This window comes from Tyto alba, unplaced genomic scaffold (assembly GCF_018691265.1).
Source record: "Tyto alba isolate M040663 unplaced genomic scaffold, T.alba_DEE_v4.0 Super-Scaffold_46, whole genome shotgun sequence".
Lineage (NCBI taxonomy): Eukaryota > Metazoa > Chordata > Aves > Strigiformes > Tytonidae > Tyto > Tyto alba.
In genome coordinates this window covers 4,793,595-4,814,828 of record NW_024881322.1, presented here as the reverse complement: position 1 = coordinate 4,814,828, position 21,234 = coordinate 4,793,595, and the positions used below count along the sequence as shown (strand labels likewise).

General features: G+C 38.1%; 1 protein-coding gene across 1 annotated transcript in view; it reads right to left on the bottom strand.

The window, feature by feature from the left end:
- Nucleotides 1–467: 467 nt before the first annotated feature.
- Nucleotides 468–21,234, bottom strand: part of LOC104369238 (collagen alpha-4(VI) chain-like) — a 40,026-nt gene continuing 19,259 nt past the window's right edge. The window contains exons 15-31 of the mRNA XM_032991252.2: nucleotides 19,332–19,394; nucleotides 18,441–18,503; nucleotides 17,470–17,532; nucleotides 15,811–15,873; nucleotides 15,319–15,369; nucleotides 13,376–13,411; nucleotides 13,185–13,247; nucleotides 12,808–12,870; nucleotides 10,509–10,544; nucleotides 9,637–9,673; nucleotides 9,049–9,060; nucleotides 8,449–8,936; nucleotides 6,404–6,494; nucleotides 4,540–5,211; nucleotides 3,553–3,646; nucleotides 3,053–3,324; nucleotides 468–1,139 (exon numbers count right to left, since the gene is read on the bottom strand). Coding sequence (XP_032847143.2) covers nucleotides 967–1,139; nucleotides 3,053–3,324; nucleotides 3,553–3,646; nucleotides 4,540–5,211; nucleotides 6,404–6,494; nucleotides 8,449–8,936; nucleotides 9,049–9,060; nucleotides 9,637–9,673; nucleotides 10,509–10,544; nucleotides 12,808–12,870; nucleotides 13,185–13,247; nucleotides 13,376–13,411; nucleotides 15,319–15,369; nucleotides 15,811–15,873; nucleotides 17,470–17,532; nucleotides 18,441–18,503; nucleotides 19,332–19,394 — 2,340 coding nt within the window. The 3' untranslated portion in view covers nucleotides 468–966. The remainder of the gene's footprint in view (nucleotides 1,140–3,052; nucleotides 3,325–3,552; nucleotides 3,647–4,539; nucleotides 5,212–6,403; nucleotides 6,495–8,448; nucleotides 8,937–9,048; nucleotides 9,061–9,636; nucleotides 9,674–10,508; nucleotides 10,545–12,807; nucleotides 12,871–13,184; nucleotides 13,248–13,375; nucleotides 13,412–15,318; nucleotides 15,370–15,810; nucleotides 15,874–17,469; nucleotides 17,533–18,440; nucleotides 18,504–19,331; nucleotides 19,395–21,234) is intronic.

Sequence of the window (21,234 nt, the reverse complement as noted above, 5' to 3'; positions counted from 1 at the left end):
AGAGATATTTTATCTATCTTGTTGTAGACAAATACAGAGAACAAAATTACAGGTGAATACAGCCACCTCTATAAAGAGTGGCCCAAAGTGACAAAGGTAAATGCACCATGACTTACACAGACATAAAATGGGCAACAGCAGAGTTTGGGTAACAGCATAGTGTGAAAGCTCAGCTAAGTCCTACTCTTCTGTAGGGCACTGCATCTTTAATCAGAAGATGTCCTTGGGATTTTTTTTTTCCCCCTCAAAAGCAACCACAAAATGTAATGTTCTCAAATGAATGCACTTGTTTAACATTTGGTAATAAGTGAAAGGGACCAATGCTTATTTACATATGAGAAGTCACACTATGAGAATACATCTGTTGCAAGAACTAACAGCAGAAGTGAAATATTTGAGAATGATTGATTTTATTCACATGTTGGATTATTCAGAAAAAAAATAAAAAGCCAAGAATGACTCTATGGTAGAAAACACTTTAAATCAAAGTGAAGTGAGTTCTAGTAAGTCTATGTCATTTGAGAGCTAAATGCTTTTTGGTATTTCCTGTAAGCAGGATAAATGCAAGCAAATGCATCAAAACATTTTGACGTTAGTGTCTTGCATCCACTGTTATTTCATTAAAATCTCTGAGGTATTGTTTTATTTTTTCACTATATTTAGAAAGTGCTCATTTTGATGTTTATGGAAGAACGTCAAGTTTCCATAATTTTATCCCTTTTAAACAATACGCTCTTGGCTAACAGAAGTTCCTCAATACTCAGCATGCTATATCAGATGAACTGAGAAATACCTTTAATTTTCTTTTTCACTATTAAGTTACTAGGTAATAACTTCACAGTCAAGTATATCTTTCAACTAAATCATGGGAGCCGAGAGGCTATGTAGGGCTTTCTCTTTCAAGTCCTTTTCCCCATCACCCTGATAGTATAACTAAAGACTTAAAGTAATTTAAGTGTCTCTGGATTAGGGAGATACTATACACAAGAATCCACATTCTTCTTGTGTTTCAAATCTATTTTTATTGCCTCCACAGCCCCCGTACCAGAACTGACCGCATATTTTCTGCTCTTTGTCGTAGTACCACTTCAGAACGTAATTCTCACATTCTCCACTATCGTGAGCAAGGTCACATGCATCTGGAAAATAGAAATAAGAGACATATTTAATGAAAGAAAGATCCACCCTTCTCAGCATTGTAATTTCTGGGAAAAGTAACGTTCAGTGCAAGCTGGCAGATGAAAAGGTAGCCAGTGTTCAAGGTCTACAAGGATTCACACCAAGTATTCACACAGAAACCCACAGTGCCAGCATGGTCTGAAGCCTCTCTTCTTATGATTGATCTAACCAGAAAAAATGTCTGAAGCGATTAGATTTTCAGTGACATAAATAAAAGAAATGCTAAAAGTTCTTTAGCCTTTTAATATAGACTTTTTACTAAAATTATTGTAAAATGATCACACCTGGTCTATAGAGATCAGGTAAATAAAGCTTTTCAGAATGTCCCTCTTCTTTACTCCAACTTGTTACACTGGTATCCATCAGTAAAACTTCAGAAATGAACATACACATAGATGGTTAAATTATCCATGATAGTCTCTTAGCCAAATCCCAGAGTAATAAAGATGTAAATTGCATAAATTAGCCCAAAAGTAGGTGAGAGTAGCATACTTTGTAGCAATCAGGTATTCAGTAAGTACAGATCTAATCAGCTTTTACCAGTGTAAATTCAGTTACTCGAAGTCAGAAGAGCAGCTCTAGACTTCAGTATCTGTATGACATCAAAGGGGAATCACTGAGAACTAAACCAAAATACTGATAAAACTACCCAAACCAAAGTTTTAAAATAACATAACCTTCTGCTCCTACTCAGCTGAAAAACAGTAATCTCAAGCAATAGATCAGTACAAAGTACATCTCTCAAAAGCCAAATTCTGGAACTGTGCTACATGTTTCTAGAACTGCTAGATCACTAATTACAACTCAGGATTGGGAATGTCCGTTCATACATCTCCTTAAGCAGCTTAGGTCACTGCTCACAACATCAGTGCAACGACCCTGACTGCTTCCTCACAGGAAATACTTTCTTTGTAACGTATAAACAGTAACATCCCTTCATGATACTGAATCTTCTGTGTGACCACAGAGTTCACGAATAGGTTAATGGGAGCACTGATTCAAGTTTGAACACATGCAGTTAGGTGATCAGATCAATTCCATCTGTGCTGAACAAGTCTGTCATGCACTGTGGATGTATGGCATCCCCAGAGGTACATTAGCTTTTAATTAAAGATCCCATATTAACAGTTTTGCAAAAGCATTGGTCCTCTGTCATCGGGGAAGGAGATACCAGACATCCCCAGAATCATTGTTGAGTGGAGAGGGATGAAAAACAAAAGGAAGGCAGCTGTAGCAATGAGCTACCACACCCAAAGCTATGCAGACATCACCGCATATTTTTCACAGAAATTCTCTCCAGTTGTAGCCTAGACAATAAAAACACTCAACAGTGTTAAAAGAATGTTGTAACAAATTATCTTACCATCAGCTTCCCATACCTATTTTATGAAATGGCAAATTTGCAAAGAAAAAGGCATAATTAGGAAACAAAGTAAAAAACACGAAGAATATATATTTTGATAGGGTATCTCTGCTGAGGGATCCTGTTCTTCCTACAGGAACAGACTAGCAGAGACATATTTAGTTACTCCGTGTTGAGCTAAGTTAGCAGCAGGAGTAACTCAGTAATTATAGTGCAATTTAGGGATTTAAAATGATCAGGTGTTTCAGTAAAGGAGATTAGAACTTTATATTATATTATTAAAGAAGTTACAAATCAAAGCTAAAGTCATAATGACACCTGCAGTTCAGTCTTTAATTACAAACTCTTACCGTATGGATTTGGACTGAATACAAAAGTATGGTGACAAAACGCTCTGAAAAACGTAATAAAGGGAAATGCTTCATACTGCATAAATATTCAGCTGAGCCCTTCACCATTTATAGTCTTTGTACTGAATTTAAAAAGATTTTCATATTCTAAAAATCATACCATAATCACTGTAGGCAGCTCTAGTTTCTACTGTTGCCTGTAAGTTTTCCTCGTTCACCTCCTGAGCTTCTCCATATTCTTGTGGCTTTTCTCCTTCTGCATCCTCCTTTGTGAAATACTCATTCTCCTCATCACCATATCCCGTTTCTGGTGTTGTGTACACACGTTCTGTGGTGGTCTCTTTAATATTCTCCAGGACTCTATTTTCAGTTATTTCAATGTCTTCTAAACCATGACCATAATCGGTTTCATTAGTTCCAGGAAAAGGCATCCTTCAAAGCAGGAGTGAAAAAAGAAAAAAAAAAAAAAAAAAAAAGTATTTAAGCATCACTATGCCCTTGAAAAATGCATCTGGTTCATTTCTTCTGAACATCATGAAAAAAAATTTTGATCCCAATCTTGTTTCTATTAAAACTACTTTGAATATCACTACTAACCCAAAAGAAGAAATCCTATGTTCAGAGATACATACTCAAAAAGTTTAATAGGAAATTTGAAACCTTTCAATAGTAGACAGTTGCTGTTGTGTGTCTCCCTGATCCAAGTTTTCGCACTCTTCTTGAAGTTCAGGTGGAGGATAACTGTTCATTTCTTCTGTGGGGAAAGCACAGATACCACGGGTGAATTCTGAAGTCCTCCAAACCCCAGTAGTTTTAATAAAAAGCACTATGTTATTTTTTTTGTTGTGAACTGGAGTTTGCATCTTTCAATAAGTAACACACCATATCTCGAGTGACTGACACTATACCCAGGAAAATTAAAATCATTTTAGAGATCAGCTAGATGAGAATAACTCCTGAACCAACCTTTTATACTTTTGTCTTGCTCTGTAATACACTATCTATCCTTCTATCGAAATTTTGACACCTCTAAGTACATGCTTCTGATGAGGATTTAAAATCAGTGACAATTTCCTTCTTTATATTCTCTTGTTTGTATTTCAAAGCACCTAGGACCTCCTAATCTGCATGAACGTGTCTTGAAAAGTGAAGAAGTTCTTTCTCTGCTCTACAGAGGAGGAATAACTGCAGTAAAGAGAGGTTAATACCAAATCTGCTAAACATTTAAACTTGTATCTGCCCCAAAGCCTGAATAGGCATAAACATCTCAGTAAATCTGGACCTGCCAATGGTCAGAGGAGAAATGAAGTCCTAAATCAGGAACATAACTCTTTTCTCTTCACTGAAGAATGGTCTTTCTTTAGTGAAAGTGGAGTCAACAAAGCTACACATTAAATACAAACTTAAGGGAAAAAAAAACTACTGAAGACTTTGGCCTAAGGGACCATTAGAAGAATATATTGCTGTTCTGTCATTACTGGCACTTCTGTTACTGTCCAGCATCTGCAGCAAACTAAAGATGAAAGATTGGCTAGCTAAATTATGACTAGAAACTGAATAATAGTGCATATACACTGACTACCTTTTTCTACACAGCATTTCTCTTGCTTTCCATAACTTAAGCAAACACCATTGTGTGCTACTTACGTTGTAGAAGATACAGAAATGCCCGGCTAAATCTCTGGGCATATACCATCTCAGATGTTGACACCCTGCCCAATGTCAGTAAGTGCTGGTCTGTGGGGGAGCTTGACAGCTCCATCAGCTGGTTGTCACTCACATCATTGCCAAGTGCAAGAGTGAACAAGGTGAATCCTTGGCACTTGGCTCCGAGTGAAATTTCTCTCAGCTTCTCTCTGTCCCATGTGCTTGTTTTGCTTCCAACTATTGTAAATATGACCCTGTGTTTTCTTTGTCTGGGGGCTTTAAAGAATACATTTTCAACCGTCCACTGTAGAGCAGAAGCAATGGCTGATGGCCCTTCCAGTTGGTGAACAGACTCGTGGATATGTTTCTTCATCAAATCTTTATTGCCATATGTGACTAGATCAAACTCCAAGGCCACAGGGGTCTGGTTTCTGTCAGGCAAGAAGCCTCTGGGAGCCTGCTGCACCAGTGCCACTCTGATGCCTCCATATGATTCATTTGGCTGTGAGGAAACAACAAACTGATCTAGCATGTTGCTCACAAAGTCTTTGGCTCTTTGAAACTCTTCACTGCCGATGCTGCGAGAGCTGTCCATGATATAAGTGATATCCATATCCATCAAAACAGCAGGAGAAAAAGGCACCTCGCAGTTGGTACTGGGTTTGCATTTGTCTAGAGAGGAAGAGCCAATAGGCAGCAAACTATTTAGCAATACAACAAAAGCAACTGTTTGGAAAAAAAAAATTCACACAGTCCTATTCATCTATTTTATTTTTCTTACATTTTGATTTTAAATAAATCAGTTTGGTAACTTGAAATCTCATTCTAGTAAGGAGCAACAGATGAGTCTTGCCAAACAGGGTTTTGAGATACCATAGGAAATTATTCAGGCATGAGAGCAAAATAAGTTCATAAGGTAAAACTTAACAGAGTTCCCTTAAGGAGTTTTCTTTTGTCGAAATCTAAATATTGTAAAGGATACTGGAGCAAACTCTATTTTTCATCTCAGACCACTGTTCAGCATTCTGAAATATTATCATTTAGTAGCTTCCCCCCCGCTCCTTCCCCATAGAATTTACAGTAAATTAGTCTGGTTTCCCAGAATCATGTTATTTTAAGTGCATTTTTGTTTAAAAGGAAATGCCAAACACAGTAATTCATTTCACATGTCTGAGACAGCAACTAATTAAACAGCTTTTATGGTTTTGAGACTCAAATTCTTACTGTCCACTGAAGGGGAAATTCAAATCATAACTTCTCAGCAGTAGTAATGTGTAACCAAGGAATGAATGGCACGGAGGTCAAGAAGTCCCTAATTGCAGAAGGGGTTAAACTGGCTGGAAGTAGGAATGCCAGAGACAGGACTCCCTGTAAGGGAGTGAAGTTTCTCTTGGTGATGACAAGAAACAGCCACAGGATTGTCTTGTATCGATCCTGGAATGTGAGCACTGCGTGGCCACCTCTGGGCAGCAGAGCTGGGCTGAGCTGCCCATGCAACCAACTCATGGGATTGGTGCTGGTGCAAGTGTATGTGAGGAATCAGCTCTTAACGCATCTTTGCAGACCGCTTGTAGAAACAGTTGGGGCAGCAGGACTCTGCCCAATGCACTGGGTTATTTTGGGGGGTTTTTTTGGGGGGTGGGGGGGCATAGTGGGGGCGGGTTTCTTGTTTGTTTGTATTTTTTTAATATTAAAGCACAAACGTTATTTAACGGGTACTGTAAAAATTCCCCAACACTCCACTGAAAAAAAAAAAAAAAAAAACAAAAACCCAAAACCACCACCAAAAAAACGCCACAGTAGAATTTATTACTGAAAGGGTAGAAAGACCAATACAGCAGCCGGAATTTGTAAAATGCCTTACCAAAGCAAAGTGTACAATATGTGATGCTCTCCAAACTTTCATCCTGTTGTCTTTCCCAAACAAACAATTGAAATCTTCTAGTATCGTCAATCTGTGTTTTAAAGCAGACACAAAAGTAACATTTAAAAGGTAGATAAAGGACAGATAAAATATATTAAGACTTTTGGTTTTTTGGCCAGTGAAGGGCTATCACTTTTTTTCTTTTCTTTGTAGGGTTCTACAGAGAAAAGAGCAGGATCTCCTATCTCAGCTCTTTTTGGAACAAAGAGAAACCCTCCACAGTGAAGATGTTTTCTGGGGAGAAAAAATTCTAGCATTAGAACAACTTCTGTGTTGCCTGTGATCACCTGAATAAAGACAATCTTCCCCAGTAGATGTGACCACAGAAATTTTTGAGAAACTCTGAAGATGCTCGAACAACCTCCTATAATTTCACTGACCACTCAACCCCATCCAAATGTGATTCAAGGGAAAAAACGTTTCCTTGTGGACTACGATAAATAAAAATGGCTTTAAAGTATCATAATATTGCAGGATATGAACCATATATATGGATAAGATAAAATAGGTGAGGAAATAAATAATTATTTATTTTCATTAAATTTAGGCTTTGTGTGTGTTATATACAACACATACACAACAGAATTCACTTCTGATTAATGTCTGTAAAGGATGTTTGAGATAGGCCTCTTCAAATGAATTAGAATTGGCAATGACTTTTCAAGTGATCTCCACACTGAGGCTCCTAAAGCAAACTAACCAAGCCAGTAAGTATCTGTGGCTACAGGCTGGTAAAATCATGAAGATTAAACCACCTCTCAACTGCAAGGGCAGAAGTCCATCTGAAAAAGGGAGGTTGTATTTTCTTGGCTGGTGGTGGTAAAGTTAGTTGCCTTCCCACCACTGTAACCATAAAGGAGAGCTCAGAAGTGATTTTTCTTTTTCCTTTCCCCCTGTTAAGCAGCTTTTTTAAACTTTTCTACTCTGAAAACTGATTTATAGAAAGTTGGCACCTTTGTAAATACCAGATGTTGTCATATGCATTCAGATTCATAATCTGCTTATACTAAGTAAGCAAAATACTGATGCTTGCTCCTGTTTATCCTGTGGAGAAACCCAGTGAATGAACTACAAGCTTCTTTCTCATATGCCAGCAGAATTTTTTCATTCCACTAAATTACCATTCAGCCAGTCAAATACGTGAATTGACTAATATGAGGCTGCATGAGAATAAATATATTACGAAGACTAAAAGGCTGACTTAGATGCTGCTAGATCAGAACTTAGACTCCAAGTTTTGCACTTCTTGTCACATGTAAGCAAGCACAGTTTCCTTCTAAAGGATAATTTTGAAGAAAGAGCAGCTGGAAAGAATTCTACTTTGAAAAAAGTTAAAACTGAGCACAGATGATACAAAAATAAACTGAAAAGAGAGAGAACATGGAATCCATATTATGAAACTTTGAAGACACTTAGAATTGTTTTCCTTTGGTACCTGGTAAAATGGATTGCTTGTTTTTGTTTACTGTCTTTTCATATGAAGTCATATTTTAAAACAGAAGTTGATAATTTTCTCCTGTACTAACAGTAATACAGCTATCAAAAGGGATTTTGCTTATTTTAATTTTCTTTTGAAAAAAAAAAAAAAACAAACCTGATGTACTTGAAAGCCTTCTAGTACTACTTTTTCTAGAAACTAGGGCCACAGTTTGTTAATTAAATGGTTAGTACATGCCACAACTTAAGTGAAATGGCATAGATAACCAAGTGAAATCAACGCAATGTTACTGAAATTCTGTGAATTGGCATAAAAGCAATAGTCATAAATAATTCATGTGCAGAAAGACACCAGATGGTGATCACTATGGTCAAGTGCATCAGTGTTTTTTTGTTAAAATAGTAACCTTAACATACATACCCCTTTCTAACAAGGGATTGGACAGTTCCTGTAGAATGTACTGGCTTGAAAGCACACTTTACTCAAATACCAGTAGACACTAAGTAAATGGATGACTGACTCAATTTTCTATAGTCTGTCTACTTACTGAGAAGGCACGTCTGACATTTGGCACTTCACTGAAGGCAATAACCACTGGAGTGATATCCAGGGCACTCAACTCAAGTACAGCTGTGCTGATGGCAACATCATCCTGTGATGGACCATTGGCAAAAAACAGGGCAACTTTTCTTGTGAGGATGCCCTGACGAACACGTTTGAAGACATTTCTTGCAACAAATCTCATGGCTGCCCCAATATTACGTTTTCCAGTGGATCTCTCTAGCGGTATTCTCTGAACTGCTTGCAGCAGCAAGTTGCTTTTTTGGAATTCTGAGAATCGGATGAGATAGCGTATATTGGTATTGAAAGAAACAACAGAGACACGAGCGCCCGTTGGACAATTGCTTTCACTGATCTTAATGGCCTTCAGCAATAACATCACAATGTTCCTCATTCTTTCAAATGCAGCTGGCGTAACATCTTCAGACATATCAAAAGCAAACACCACTTCAGTTGGATAAACTGGACATGTGTCTGTGTATTGAAATAAAAAATTTGTGTGAGAACCTTTCCACAACTCAAACATTGTTAGTTTCTTCTTCAAGTCTATAAAAAAAATGGACATGCAGAGGCCAGACAGGCTTACCTGATGAGCAAGCTGGAATGAAGAAACGGAGAACAAATAAATTATTTTGTATTCATAGTCATTAAAATAGTGACATATTCACTTGCTTTCACTAAAGAGCTTGATCCAAAGCTCAGACAGCTGACAAAATCTGTCAGTGAGAGACAACACTCCTCTTCCACTATCAAATACTCAAAATAGTGCAATTTTACTAGATTAAGAATTAAAGAAATCGTTCTGGGTTCTGCTGAACACACAAGTCTGAGAATGAACACTCCAAATCTGGAGGACAGGTGATACACAAATATCATCTTCTCTCAGAGAATTCCCCAGAGAGGGCTGGCACATTGCCAAAGAATTAATTTAATTTTAGATGAAGAAAAGAGACATTTATTACAGTTTTTTGTAATTAAGAGATAGGGAAAATGAGCAAAAAGCCTAAACCTGTTTCATACACCTGCTGAAAACCCCTCACAGTTAACAACTACCAGTCATCATCAAAATGAACCCAGATGCAAACTACCAGCCTACAGGGTTTCCAATGGAGGCTATTCCATTTAAGAAGAGACTAAGCTGAATCGGAGGTAAAAGAAGATGCTCCCTACTTACGGCAGTTTTTTCGTGTAAAATTCACAAGTTCACAAGGCTGCAGGAGCAAAGCAAAAAAGTAATTAATGGCAAATCCCAGACCATCCCAGACTGGGAATCTTAGTATTGGTTTGAGCTGAAGGTCACATCCCAGCTTCTGAACTAACTCTCACTACAGTAAATCCAGAATCATGCATTCCAGTTCCTGTCTGTTTCATATAGTACAAGCGTTCTGCTCCTGCTGCAGAAAGTAAAGGTTTTTTTAGACATACTCTGTTGGCATTTAATCATGCTCTGGAGTATTAAGCAACCATTTATCCATTCTTTTTTTTGTGTGTAATAATCCGACCTAGGAGGTCACCAGGCAAAGACACTTCCTTAGGAGAATGGGCATTTCAATAGCAACTCACATAAGAAAAGAGGGGTCCATGAAGGAGGAGAGGACCCGTTCTGGACACAGAACACACCTGCAGATGTTGCCCAGGCAAGGGTTAGATGGAGCCTTTACGCAGAAATGTTCATTTTACATAGGATTAGGATTCTGAAGAAATCCTGCTCTGCTATTCTCAGTGAAAATAGCTGTTGCTGACGATATGCCTGCCTTTACAAGAGGGTGAGAAGTAATCCTAAAGTTGAGTTGGTGTGTAAACTGATATGAATTTAAAAATATGAAAGCATATAAACGGTCCAATAGTTTGTAAAACTTTGGACATGGCGTTAATCCATATGCATAACTGTTTCTCATTATTTGCAGAACAAAACCACCCGCTGCACTCTGACAAGTATTTGTTTTATAACAGCTAATTGTGCTCATTGCACTCAGTGCTTATAAACAGAAGACTAAAACTGCTAATTCCATACAGAGTGCTGTTAGCTGTAAGGCGATTACTTACTTCCATTAAAATGGTGCCCACTGGTCCCTTGGCACCCTGAAACAAATCAAACACAGGTCCAGAAAAGCAGACCCTGATAACTATTTCCATCTATTACTCTGTAGCACAAAGAAAATTCAGGCATGCAGTCTTTCCCTGACAACCATTTGTGAATTTGAAATATGAGGAGACATCAGTTCCCAGCATGGATTCCTGTGGACCTGTTCGAGACAGAGTTGCAAACTACTTTTCAGACTTCTTTCCCAGTCCATTATCCATAATGGTTTTATAAATGTTCGATACTTGTTGCCCTTGAGGACCAATATAATTCAGAATTGGATTTCCTTTCTGAACAGCAGTTTCTGTGCTATGGTTCAGTTATCTGCACCTTACATCCTTTTCAAACTCCAATGTGTGAGATGCTCGCCCTCTCCTCTTGCAAGGTACAATCCCCATAGTTCCACCTCAAAAGATCCTGCAGACCATACACAAATCATGACTGCTCAACCAGGATAGCTAGCTACAGCTACTCTGCAGCCTTCTTCTTGGGAGCTGTAGGCAAATGCCAGGATTCCAAGCATCTTCTTTCAAAATAAAAGTACTGTTTAATCTTCATAACAGGAATAATATACAGGGAAAATAACTTCTTTTCAATGCAGCTTCAGAGTTTTCATCATGTGTGCAATTCAGATGTGTAGCAAGACTACTGAAAATTTTCACTTATTCACAGGGTGCTGCTGTGAGATACACCAGAAAAATTTGAACTCCGCATCCCAAAACCTTTACTTTAGCCTCTCTCTACCATAACACTACAGTTTAACAAAATCATATAATTACTCATGTCCCCACATTACAACGCCATCTCCATATTTATTCCTTCCCCCTCCAATTAACCTTCCATTCCTCCATCTCCTGCCTGAGGGACCTTCCTCATCTCCTCTGCTGTCTTGCTGCTAGCACCATCACAGACATCCCTTGCTTTTATTTTCTTATGTTTCCCAGCAGGTCCCAGTTCCTCTTTGGTACCATTCAGCAAGAGTTAACTGTGAATTGCCTAACCCTAATGAATGCTACTTGTAGCAGCTTAGTGGTGGTGATTGAGCTGTGCAGGCTTGACCTATGTGGATAATCACACCACCAAGTTAGGAAGGATGAGTAAAACGGGCTGTTTTGGCTGGCCCTGCCTACTACCTGTACCTCTTCCTGCATTCCTATTTCTTCCACTTCCCACGGAGTTCCCATTTTCACATTTCACTGATGCACTGCTACTACAATAATCCCACCAAAAGTCCACAGATCCCAAGCTTCACTCTCACTTCTACATCTCCAGAGGAGATCTTGAGCTTGAAATCTCTCTGAAGGCTTCCTGACCATGGGATGTTGACAAGGCCAGCAGCTACCTGACTCATCAGCACACAAGGTCGGTCTGTCCTTAACGTATGTGAACAGCCAGCCAGGCAGCAGGGAGGGCAACACATTCTAGCTGGCACTCTTGGCCATTCTTGTGGCCAGCATCACAAAATAAAGTGGGCCAGGTACACTCAGTGTAATGATCAAAAAAATTAAATTGTTTTCTAAGTTGCATGTATCACATGGGCCATGTTATATAGGTAAAGATACTGTTATCAATAATGCTCCACATTTAAACTAAAAGAGTAAGCTTAAGAAAGTTTAACAAGAAAATAATTAACAGTGGGGATTGTTTCTGGTCACTATGGAGCTGATTTGCAGAACTGCTGCAAGATAAAGATAGACAGACACAGGGATTTTCCTAACTGCCTACAATGCTAGTCCTAAATCCTACTGAAATCCACAATCCTTTCCCCTGCTTAGATAGAGAATAAAACTTTTTGTTGTATAAAATGCAGATCAAGGACACTGGAAAAGTACATCAAGACATCTACTTGTATATAAGGATTAAGAGGTTACAGTCAATTTAAGCTTTAAGTAAGTGCCTGCAATTGCAAGTCTGATTTTAAATGGCTTTTCTCTTTAAATGAAAAATAAATTGGCTTTCAGCAGAACAATATAGTTCTACATTCTAGTAATCTCTTATTTTTTAATTACATATTTACCCAGCTTAAAGACAATACCAAAATACTGTGGAAGAAATTCTGCCCTGCATTGCATTGTTGCAGTTCCATTTCTAACAGCAGGTGCTCTTGTGCACACACATCCACAGGCAAGATGTAACTGTCAAGCTGATTAAGCATAGTTTACCACATGAAACATTATTAAATCTCTCATTACTCTAATAGAAAGTTTCAGAGCAATCTAAGAGTGATTTTTTTTTTTTTTTTTTTAAATAAAAATATATTACCACAGTTCCTGATGGCCCTTGGTCCCCTGGATCTCCCAGGGAACCTGGTGTGCCAGCATTACCCTAAAAAATAGAAATACAAGTTTTATTCTTTATAATTACAGACACAGGTGCATAATTTCAGCAGACAAAAGCCTCTATAACTATATTATGAGTTGGATCCTGGATTTACATAAATTTACTACCCCTAAGAATTATTAACAACTAACATCTCTAATGACTTATACCCGTATTCTCTCAAGACCTCTTGACCAGGATTTGGCAATAAAAGATCAGAGTGGGAACCAATTTCAAAAAATTTTGGTGAGGAAACACTTAAGGCATAAGGGCTTTACTTATAGAACTCTTCACAGAGTTAACAGATTTATCATTCTTACTCTTCTACCCCTAACTCCTTTGGGTCCTTCAGCTCCTGGAATGCCCGGGTCTCCATGTTCTCCCTAAAAATGAATCAAAGCCAAAACTTTATAGGAAAGGAGAAGATAAACAGAAAGACAGATAACCACTTTGAAACAAGAATAATGTAAAACAAGACATAAAGTAAGCAAACATGCCCATTTAATCATACCTCTGGACCAGGATATCCTACAAATCCAGATTGTCCCTACCAAAAAAAAAAAAAAAAAAGACAAAGACCTCATAAGAATCTAGAACTTTGTGATGTGCTTAGTGTTTGATGTCTATAAACCAAAAACAATTTCAAAATTATTCTTAGCTTTCCAGCCCATTCAAGCAACAGTGTCTACTACTCTGGTCTCAAATGACACCATTTTACATTAACACCTTGTTCATCTAAAAGAATAGCATTTTAAAAATTTTAGAGTTTCTGAATTTTCAAGAGTATTCCATTTCTCAAGTGTTTTATCAAAACTTACTTATGCCTCCTGGTAACAAACAGTGGAATTCATATTCAGTGACTGTAAGTAAAGTATAACATTCAGAACTTGGTGTTTGAATGCAGTTTCAAAATGTTGTACCCTTCATACTAAACACTGATACCATAATAGTTTGTTGGCATATTAGAATAACTATCAGAATTCACATCACTTATGTATGTACTCGTTTTAAGAGTTCCTTCCCAAGAAAGTAGATGTGCTTGTCAAGCATCATATGACTTTATCCTGCAACTGCCAGAAAATTACATGGACACAGGCCCCACATTACACCTAAGAGAGTGTAATGTGACTGTGATTATATATAATTATATAATTTATAGCATCCTTAAGTACAACATATACTAAAGGCTGTTCTCTCAGCTATTAGGAGAAACCAATTCTTTCTGGATCACTACTCTGTGGTAAATTGTATTTTTTTTTTTTGTTTTTATTAATTGTTTTAATTCAGGCCCTACCAAACCTTGGGCAGACACATTAGTGTACAAGAAGGGGTTTAAGTCAATCCTTTAAAACAATTAATAATGACAAGAAGACTTAGCAGAAAGCTTTTTTCCTCATTTCTTGTAACAAGGAAGATGTTCCCTGAAATGACCAAGTGGGAAATTCCAAGAGATTAAAAGAACTAGTCTTGCATATAGCATGTGTAACCTGTGAAACTCTCCCATCGAAGGAAATTGTTGGGGCTAGGAAGGTAAGAAAAGAGACAGGATAATAAGAAGCATCAAGAATCATTTTAATAAAAAGCCATTTTAGAAAAAGGAGCTCATCAGTTGGTGAGGCTCCTGGGAAGCCTTACGTATTTTTTCTGCAGCTTCTGCAGCACTGTGCTTCTCCCACAAAAAAAGGGAGAGTGAAACAGATGCACCTCTAGTGAGATCCACTGGACCACTTCTCTTTCACAAGCAATAAAAAAGGACTAGTACTGTAACACACAAACTCTTTGAAAGGAGGACTGCAGCTGTTCCCAACATCCTGACCACTTTGCTCATGGCTTGACCCATTGTTGCCATGATTTTGACCTCATCCTTTCAGCATACTTTTTATTTTAGCTGGATTCTTTTATGTTTTTAGATAAATAGGTGTTTCACTGCTATTTTTTTCAGGGCTGTGAGGGGAATGATAAGAATTTCTAAATACATAGCAATCCAGAGGTTAATCCTAAAACTTCTGACCATAGGAGCACAAGGAAGAAAGTTTCACATTAAAACAGTGAGGATGTTTGGAGAGCATCACCCCCACCTTGGTAGTCAAGGCATCCCTCCTCTGAAAGAAGAAAAATTAAGAGAGTCCAAGGTGGCTGGCCCACCAATATTTGCCAACAAGAATGGATAGTGAAGCAGACTGAACTGGGGAGAAAGCACTGTGTACTTCAGGAAGTACAGTCCCCCATATCCCTATATACATATCAAGGGAAAGAGTAAGAGAAAGTGGTTCTCAAAAGAATATCCTATTTCTTTCTCACGGGGATAGTTTTGGAAAGCCTGAGCCTCTTACTGAAACTCAGAAATGCACTGTGGTCATGTCTTATATTTCTTTTGAATTGAATATGGATGGTCATGTTTGATTTGACACTGCAGAATGGAGACTACAAGACATCCTGACTCTCAGCACTCACCTTTTCTCCTTTGCTCCCTTCAGGACCGTAGGCATCTCTGCCATCCATGCCCTGCATAGGTTGAATATACCATGAGTTAGCTTTTGATAGAGGATTAGATTTACATCCAATTCCATTTCAGAATAAAGACATTCCATTACAATGAGGTGGCCAGGCTGTTAGGACTGATGAAGTAGGGCAAGCTATCACAACACAGTTCAAAACCAGTAGCAAATGGTGGCAAAATCTGTAGAGAGAAAACAAGGATTAAGGCCACAGTTCCTCCCCACTGTGTGCCCTACCTCTAGCATATTCTCTCTCTCCTAGAGAACCTGAGGGGAAAGATATTCTCTCTAGCCCACAAGGAATCTGCTGTCCATAAGGAAACAGAGAACGAAAGGTGAAATAATTTTAATTGTATCAAATAGAGAAAATAAAAGGGAATGAACTGTACTGATTCCGGTGGATGGGTATTAAACTACAGGAGCCTTAAATTAGGGCAGAAAGACTCACAGGCATGCCTCTCCATCCAGCTGGTCCCACTGGGCCCTTCTCTCCAGGGTCACCAGGTTCACCCTGTTATAATCGAAACATAAAAGGCATTAGTTTGGCTCATGCAGGAGAATTCTTCTTCCTGAAATGTAAACTTGTCTGCTAGACTGAAGTGTGCTTATACATTTTATAGACTACTTGATGTTGTTGAAAGCATTCCCTTACAGATCATGTTTTATGGAAGGTTCCTTGTGGTGGAACTGGAAAATACCTGGCAAACCAGAATATGCTGAGCATTCATGTAGCCAAACCCCAAAGGCCTTCATTCAATAAAACTCCCGTTGTTATACAGAATTAGCAGTGAAAAGAGTGTTTTCTGGAAAAAAATATATTAATGGTATTGGGACATAGCCTGGAATTCTACCAGCCTGAAGCATCTGTTGAGAGCAGACAATATTTCTCAGGCAGGCTGTCTCCATTGTGCTCTTAGTCCTCCTGCAAGTTTTCTTTTTTTCAGTTCCTTTTTTGGTTTTCATTTTCTTAATGAACTTTATTCTAAAAGAACCCCAACATTAAACAGCAAAAAAATAGACTGAGAAAATGTAATGTATGATTGATTAAATTCCTATGTCTCTTCCCAATTTTTATCACTGTTTTACTGTACGTTTTCACACAAGGACTCTTTTCATAGTAGCACTTTGACCTTCTGGTACCTCTGTCTCTGAATGTAATAACCCTTCAGAGAGACCAAAAGGCTTAGCTAACTGGTATTACTTATGCCTTTTACATTCAGAGAAGCAACACCATCTAAAATAATGTTATTCTGAGTAAATAAAGTAAGACTCCCGTATCAATGCACGTTAATGAAAGGATAGTAAGAGATAACATTTACTATAAGTAAGTGAACCATAAGGTGGGCCCCCTATTAGTATAAGCCTTTCTGTGTGGCTTCATGTTGATTCAGTTCTCAACATATTCATTCCTGTATAATAGCCGTCATAAAAGTCAAGGTTCCTCAGACTGGTTAGGAATCTTTAGAACAAAAAGGTTAAAATAAGCAGCTATGCCTCATTAAACTGGGAAGTTCAGCTTGGACGTCATGAAAAGGTTCTTCACTAAGAGGGTGGTCGGTCACTGGAACAGGCTCCCCAGGGCAGCGGCCACAGCACCAAGCCTGTCAGAGTTCAAGGAGCATCTGGACGATGCTTTTAGTCACGTGATTTAGTTTTAGGTAGTCCTGTGAGGAGCATGGAGTTGGACTTGATGATCCTAATGGGTCCCCTTCCAACTTGAGATATTCTATGATTCTATGATTAATTGGTACAAATTTTCCATAGATTGGACAGATTCTATGAATCATAAAACAAGCTCAAATGTCAGCATTGCCTTATCCTTACTGCATTTTGTGAGAAGTCAGGCCCTATTAAGAACCACGACCACTACAGCAACTAGAACAGCGGTCACAGCAACACAAAAAACTTCTTAGTATATCTGTGACACCTGCAAGATTACTTTGAACACATCACTCACCTTCCCACGCAATCTAAAAATGTTTATAAAACTTAACATTCTTTACATGTTCCATAGGAACAACACAAGTGTTAGTTCATGCTTCTTCAGTCATATTCCTGAATGAATGACTGTTACATTGCTGCAATATAGTATCTTAAAAATATTTACCTTTGCTCCTCTTGCACCTAATTTCCCAACAGAGCCAGGTGAACCTGGAGGCCCCAGACTAGCCTGTAATCAGAAGTACCAGTTAAAAGGTGCACAGCAAAGAAAACAAGGGCTCATTGCTCTCAAGGATTCATTGCCACTTGAAATCATTATAGAATCAGTATAAATATTAGCACATTAACAGGCCTTCCAGGACTACAGTAGGTTACTGGTCAAGCTATCGTTCCAGTTATTGTTTGTTTTCTGTACGACAGCTTTAAAATTCTCAAAATGTTATTAAGTATGGCATGAATGTTATTTTCTATCTACACAGAAACCTAGTGAATACATGTATAGTTGCACAAATAATATGAAAATATATATATATATGCACACACACAGAGGTATGTAAGCATAAACATCATTACATGACTAAAGCAGATGGCCAAGGATGACAAAGTAGGACCTTCCAGTCCTGAGTTACACTGGTGTAATTCCAGAATAAGAACGCCCAAAATCAACAGCATCACACAAGTGAGATCAGCAGGCAGTAGTTCAGCACTCAATAGTTAGAACCTCATCATATCTTAGTGTTAAATCTTACAAGCCATACTTTAATGCAACCACCTGATCATTATCTAACTTTGTCTTCAACCACATCACTGTACATCTGTATTTATACATGTTGCAAGCCATGTTATTATCCCTGATACTATAGAACTGAGAGTGGAATCTAGAGCTAAGGCTTTTCCATGCAGTCATGCAAATCTTGATAACAATGAAGTTCACTTCCTGCTCACCCACCTAAGCGTATCTTCAAGGCTGTTATTTTAACATATGAGGCTGCAAATCAGTTTCCTTAAGTACTATACTGAAAAATCCTCAGTTTCTTCTTTCTATAATTTTTTAAAAAACTCTTTATAAGAATAGTATCAACACTGAGAATGAAAAGCCCTAATGTGTACAGCGGGAATATATTATTTAAAGCTAACCAGAGGGCCTGGCATGCCTTGTGGTCCTGGAGGTCCTCTGATCCCCTGTAGTCCTCTTGGGCCCTGATGTAAAAAAGCCATTGAAAAACAAGTCAGTTCAATATTGACCGCCTTTCAGGGAAGATTAGTTTGCTGCAATGACCAGAATCCAATGCCTGTTTTGCCAGTCTTAATGCACAGGTGAAACTTCTGGCTGTTTGGCTGTAAGGGTTTGTCTGCATGAAGCAGCTGAGATGGTCACTGCCCGAGGGCCATAATCAGAGTGCCATTGCGGTGTCTAAGATATCAATGGAACCATAAACAACCCACCATGAACTAGGCACACTTTCTCCAGATGCCTAGATCTTAAAACTTAAGAGAATCTGTAGAGCATCTAGGAGCATCTTAAAACTGGAAGCTACTGTAAGCAGTCTATCACCATAATTCTCCTCAAAATTATTCCACCAAGCAAATTTTTAAAACACAAAGCTTTTCTCATTGGTTTTGTCAATCAGTATATCATTTTCATCATTTTAATCACCCTGGAAATACAGTACATCCAAAAATGCAAAAGATTTTATGTACTTACTACTAGCAATTTTAAATTCATTAATTTTTAAGATATCTGGTTGATAATATCCTGTAAGCTAGAGATGTGTTAATTAAATTACTTATTTTTGCTATTCACTTTCCTCTTTTTATTTCACTAGAAGCTTCACCCACATAAACTGAAAGAGAAACTTGCCACATTTAATTCCTCAGGGTTACAGAGATTTGCCAGGGAAGAATCTTACTCATAATATTCATTAGTTGAAGTAAACAAATAATTAAAAAGAAAAGCAAAAGATCAAGACTGACAATTCATCTTCTCCATGACTAACATAAAAACAACTCAGAAGTTCTTCTAGTTACCTGTGGGCCTGGAAGACCAGAGTTTCCTGGGTAACCTCCTTCCCCCAGATCTCCTTGCTCACCCTGCCAGAACAGAAACAAACCCAAAAAAACAACCACCAAATGAAACCAATTAACATTATAGTATGTACATCAACAGATAATTTCATATCTGCACAGAGTATCAGTTAATAGAATGTTTTTCAGTACTCCCAAACAGTTTTCAAGTAGCTTCAAATTCCTGTTAAAACTCAAAAAGCAAAAGAGTTGAGTAGCTTTTTTTGTTGTTCAGTGTGTGTGATGAACATAAAAGCCGCAGCCCAAGAGGTCAGTTCTATCTGCTTTGCATTTTGCCAAGTGTATTTTACATCACGGTCTCAGCATTACCCCTGTCCTTGTTTACTGAAGATACTATGAGAAATCATAAATCCAGGGCCACAAGCGCAGATCCTCTTCACCGTTATCCATGGAGAACTACTTCGAGGGGAAACCATGAGTTCACAATTCATCCTAGAATTAGATGTCTTCATACTCCCCATCTTTCACTCTGGTTACTCAGTGAGGAAAGTCAAATCTTCCTTGATGATAGAAAAAAACCCCCTTCTCCAGCTCCCATTTACATAAAGTTGCCATCTGAGGATGAGTCAGTTTAGCTGACATCCATAAGTAATATTTGCTGTCTGCTGGATTGAGTAAAATGGTGATAATTAGCACCAAGATATTCCAGGCTTTGCAGATCTCCTTGCACTGGAAAAATTATAAACATACATCTGAAGATTCTCATAAAACAGATGGTTCTGGAAAGAATCTCCTAAGGAAAACTGCATTCAAAAGGCTGAATTTCCATTCTCCACCATATGAATAAAAGATAACAATAGCAAAAAAAAAAATAAAAAATTGAGCAAGCTTATTTGTAGCCAGAGTAACAATACTGTAACATGGAACATCAGTTAGTAGACTGATACCAGGCTTATGCCAGTTGTAACTAATCAAATAGAAATAGATTTCCACAAAACACACTGACTGGAATGAAAATGGACAAATTTTTTAGATAAACTCTACTAGAATTCAGAACCAATAGGAAGTTTTCAACTACTTAACTTTGAATCAAGCCCAAAAGAGTTATTGTTCTTTTCTTCCCTCCACCCCCCCCCAATTCCTTTTCCTCTCTTTCATGCCTTCCTTTAGTTTATTCCCTTTCCATCTTCACTATTTTGTTTTGCTTTCAGAACACAGGCTGCAGTGTAGTTCTTGTTTATGAGAAACACCTCTCAGGCTACACACCACCTTCTGTTCCTTCTGTCTGCTGACTACTTCTGACTGTTGCATCATTATGGTTATTCTCACTGTTATTTATTAACATTTTACAGTTGGCCTTCAGTTTAAATGTTTGTTGCTGTTGCAGAAAAAGCACTCAATCCATGCAAAAGTTTCATGAAGAATCATGAGCCTTTTACCAAATTAAGAACACAGCAGGCACTTCAATTTACATACTGCATCCACAATTAAAAACATGAGAAACATCACAATTATCAAACTGTGCAAACTATTACCAGGTGTCCTCTAACAGCATGTTTTGTATAGGCTGAACACTTTCATATTGGGGACTTTGATAAAGGAAACAGGGTTTTGAAACAGACTTTGAAACAATTGCTACTTCAGGACTGAAACAAAGAGTGCACGTGCTTCATCCTGTTTCCTCTTTGATAGTAGGACTGCACTGGAACTGCATGAGTATGACTTGGAAAGAAGAGATGGGGTAAAGCTGAATTTTGCCCTGACCATGCTTGTGAGTTAAGAGTTGCATAGAACAACCTCTATTCAAAATGCTGGTTTGCACTTTTATTCAGAAGCTACAACTCTGTCCTTTCCCCGGACTCCAACACAGGGTAGAACTTCAAGACATATTCCATCCTGAGGGTAC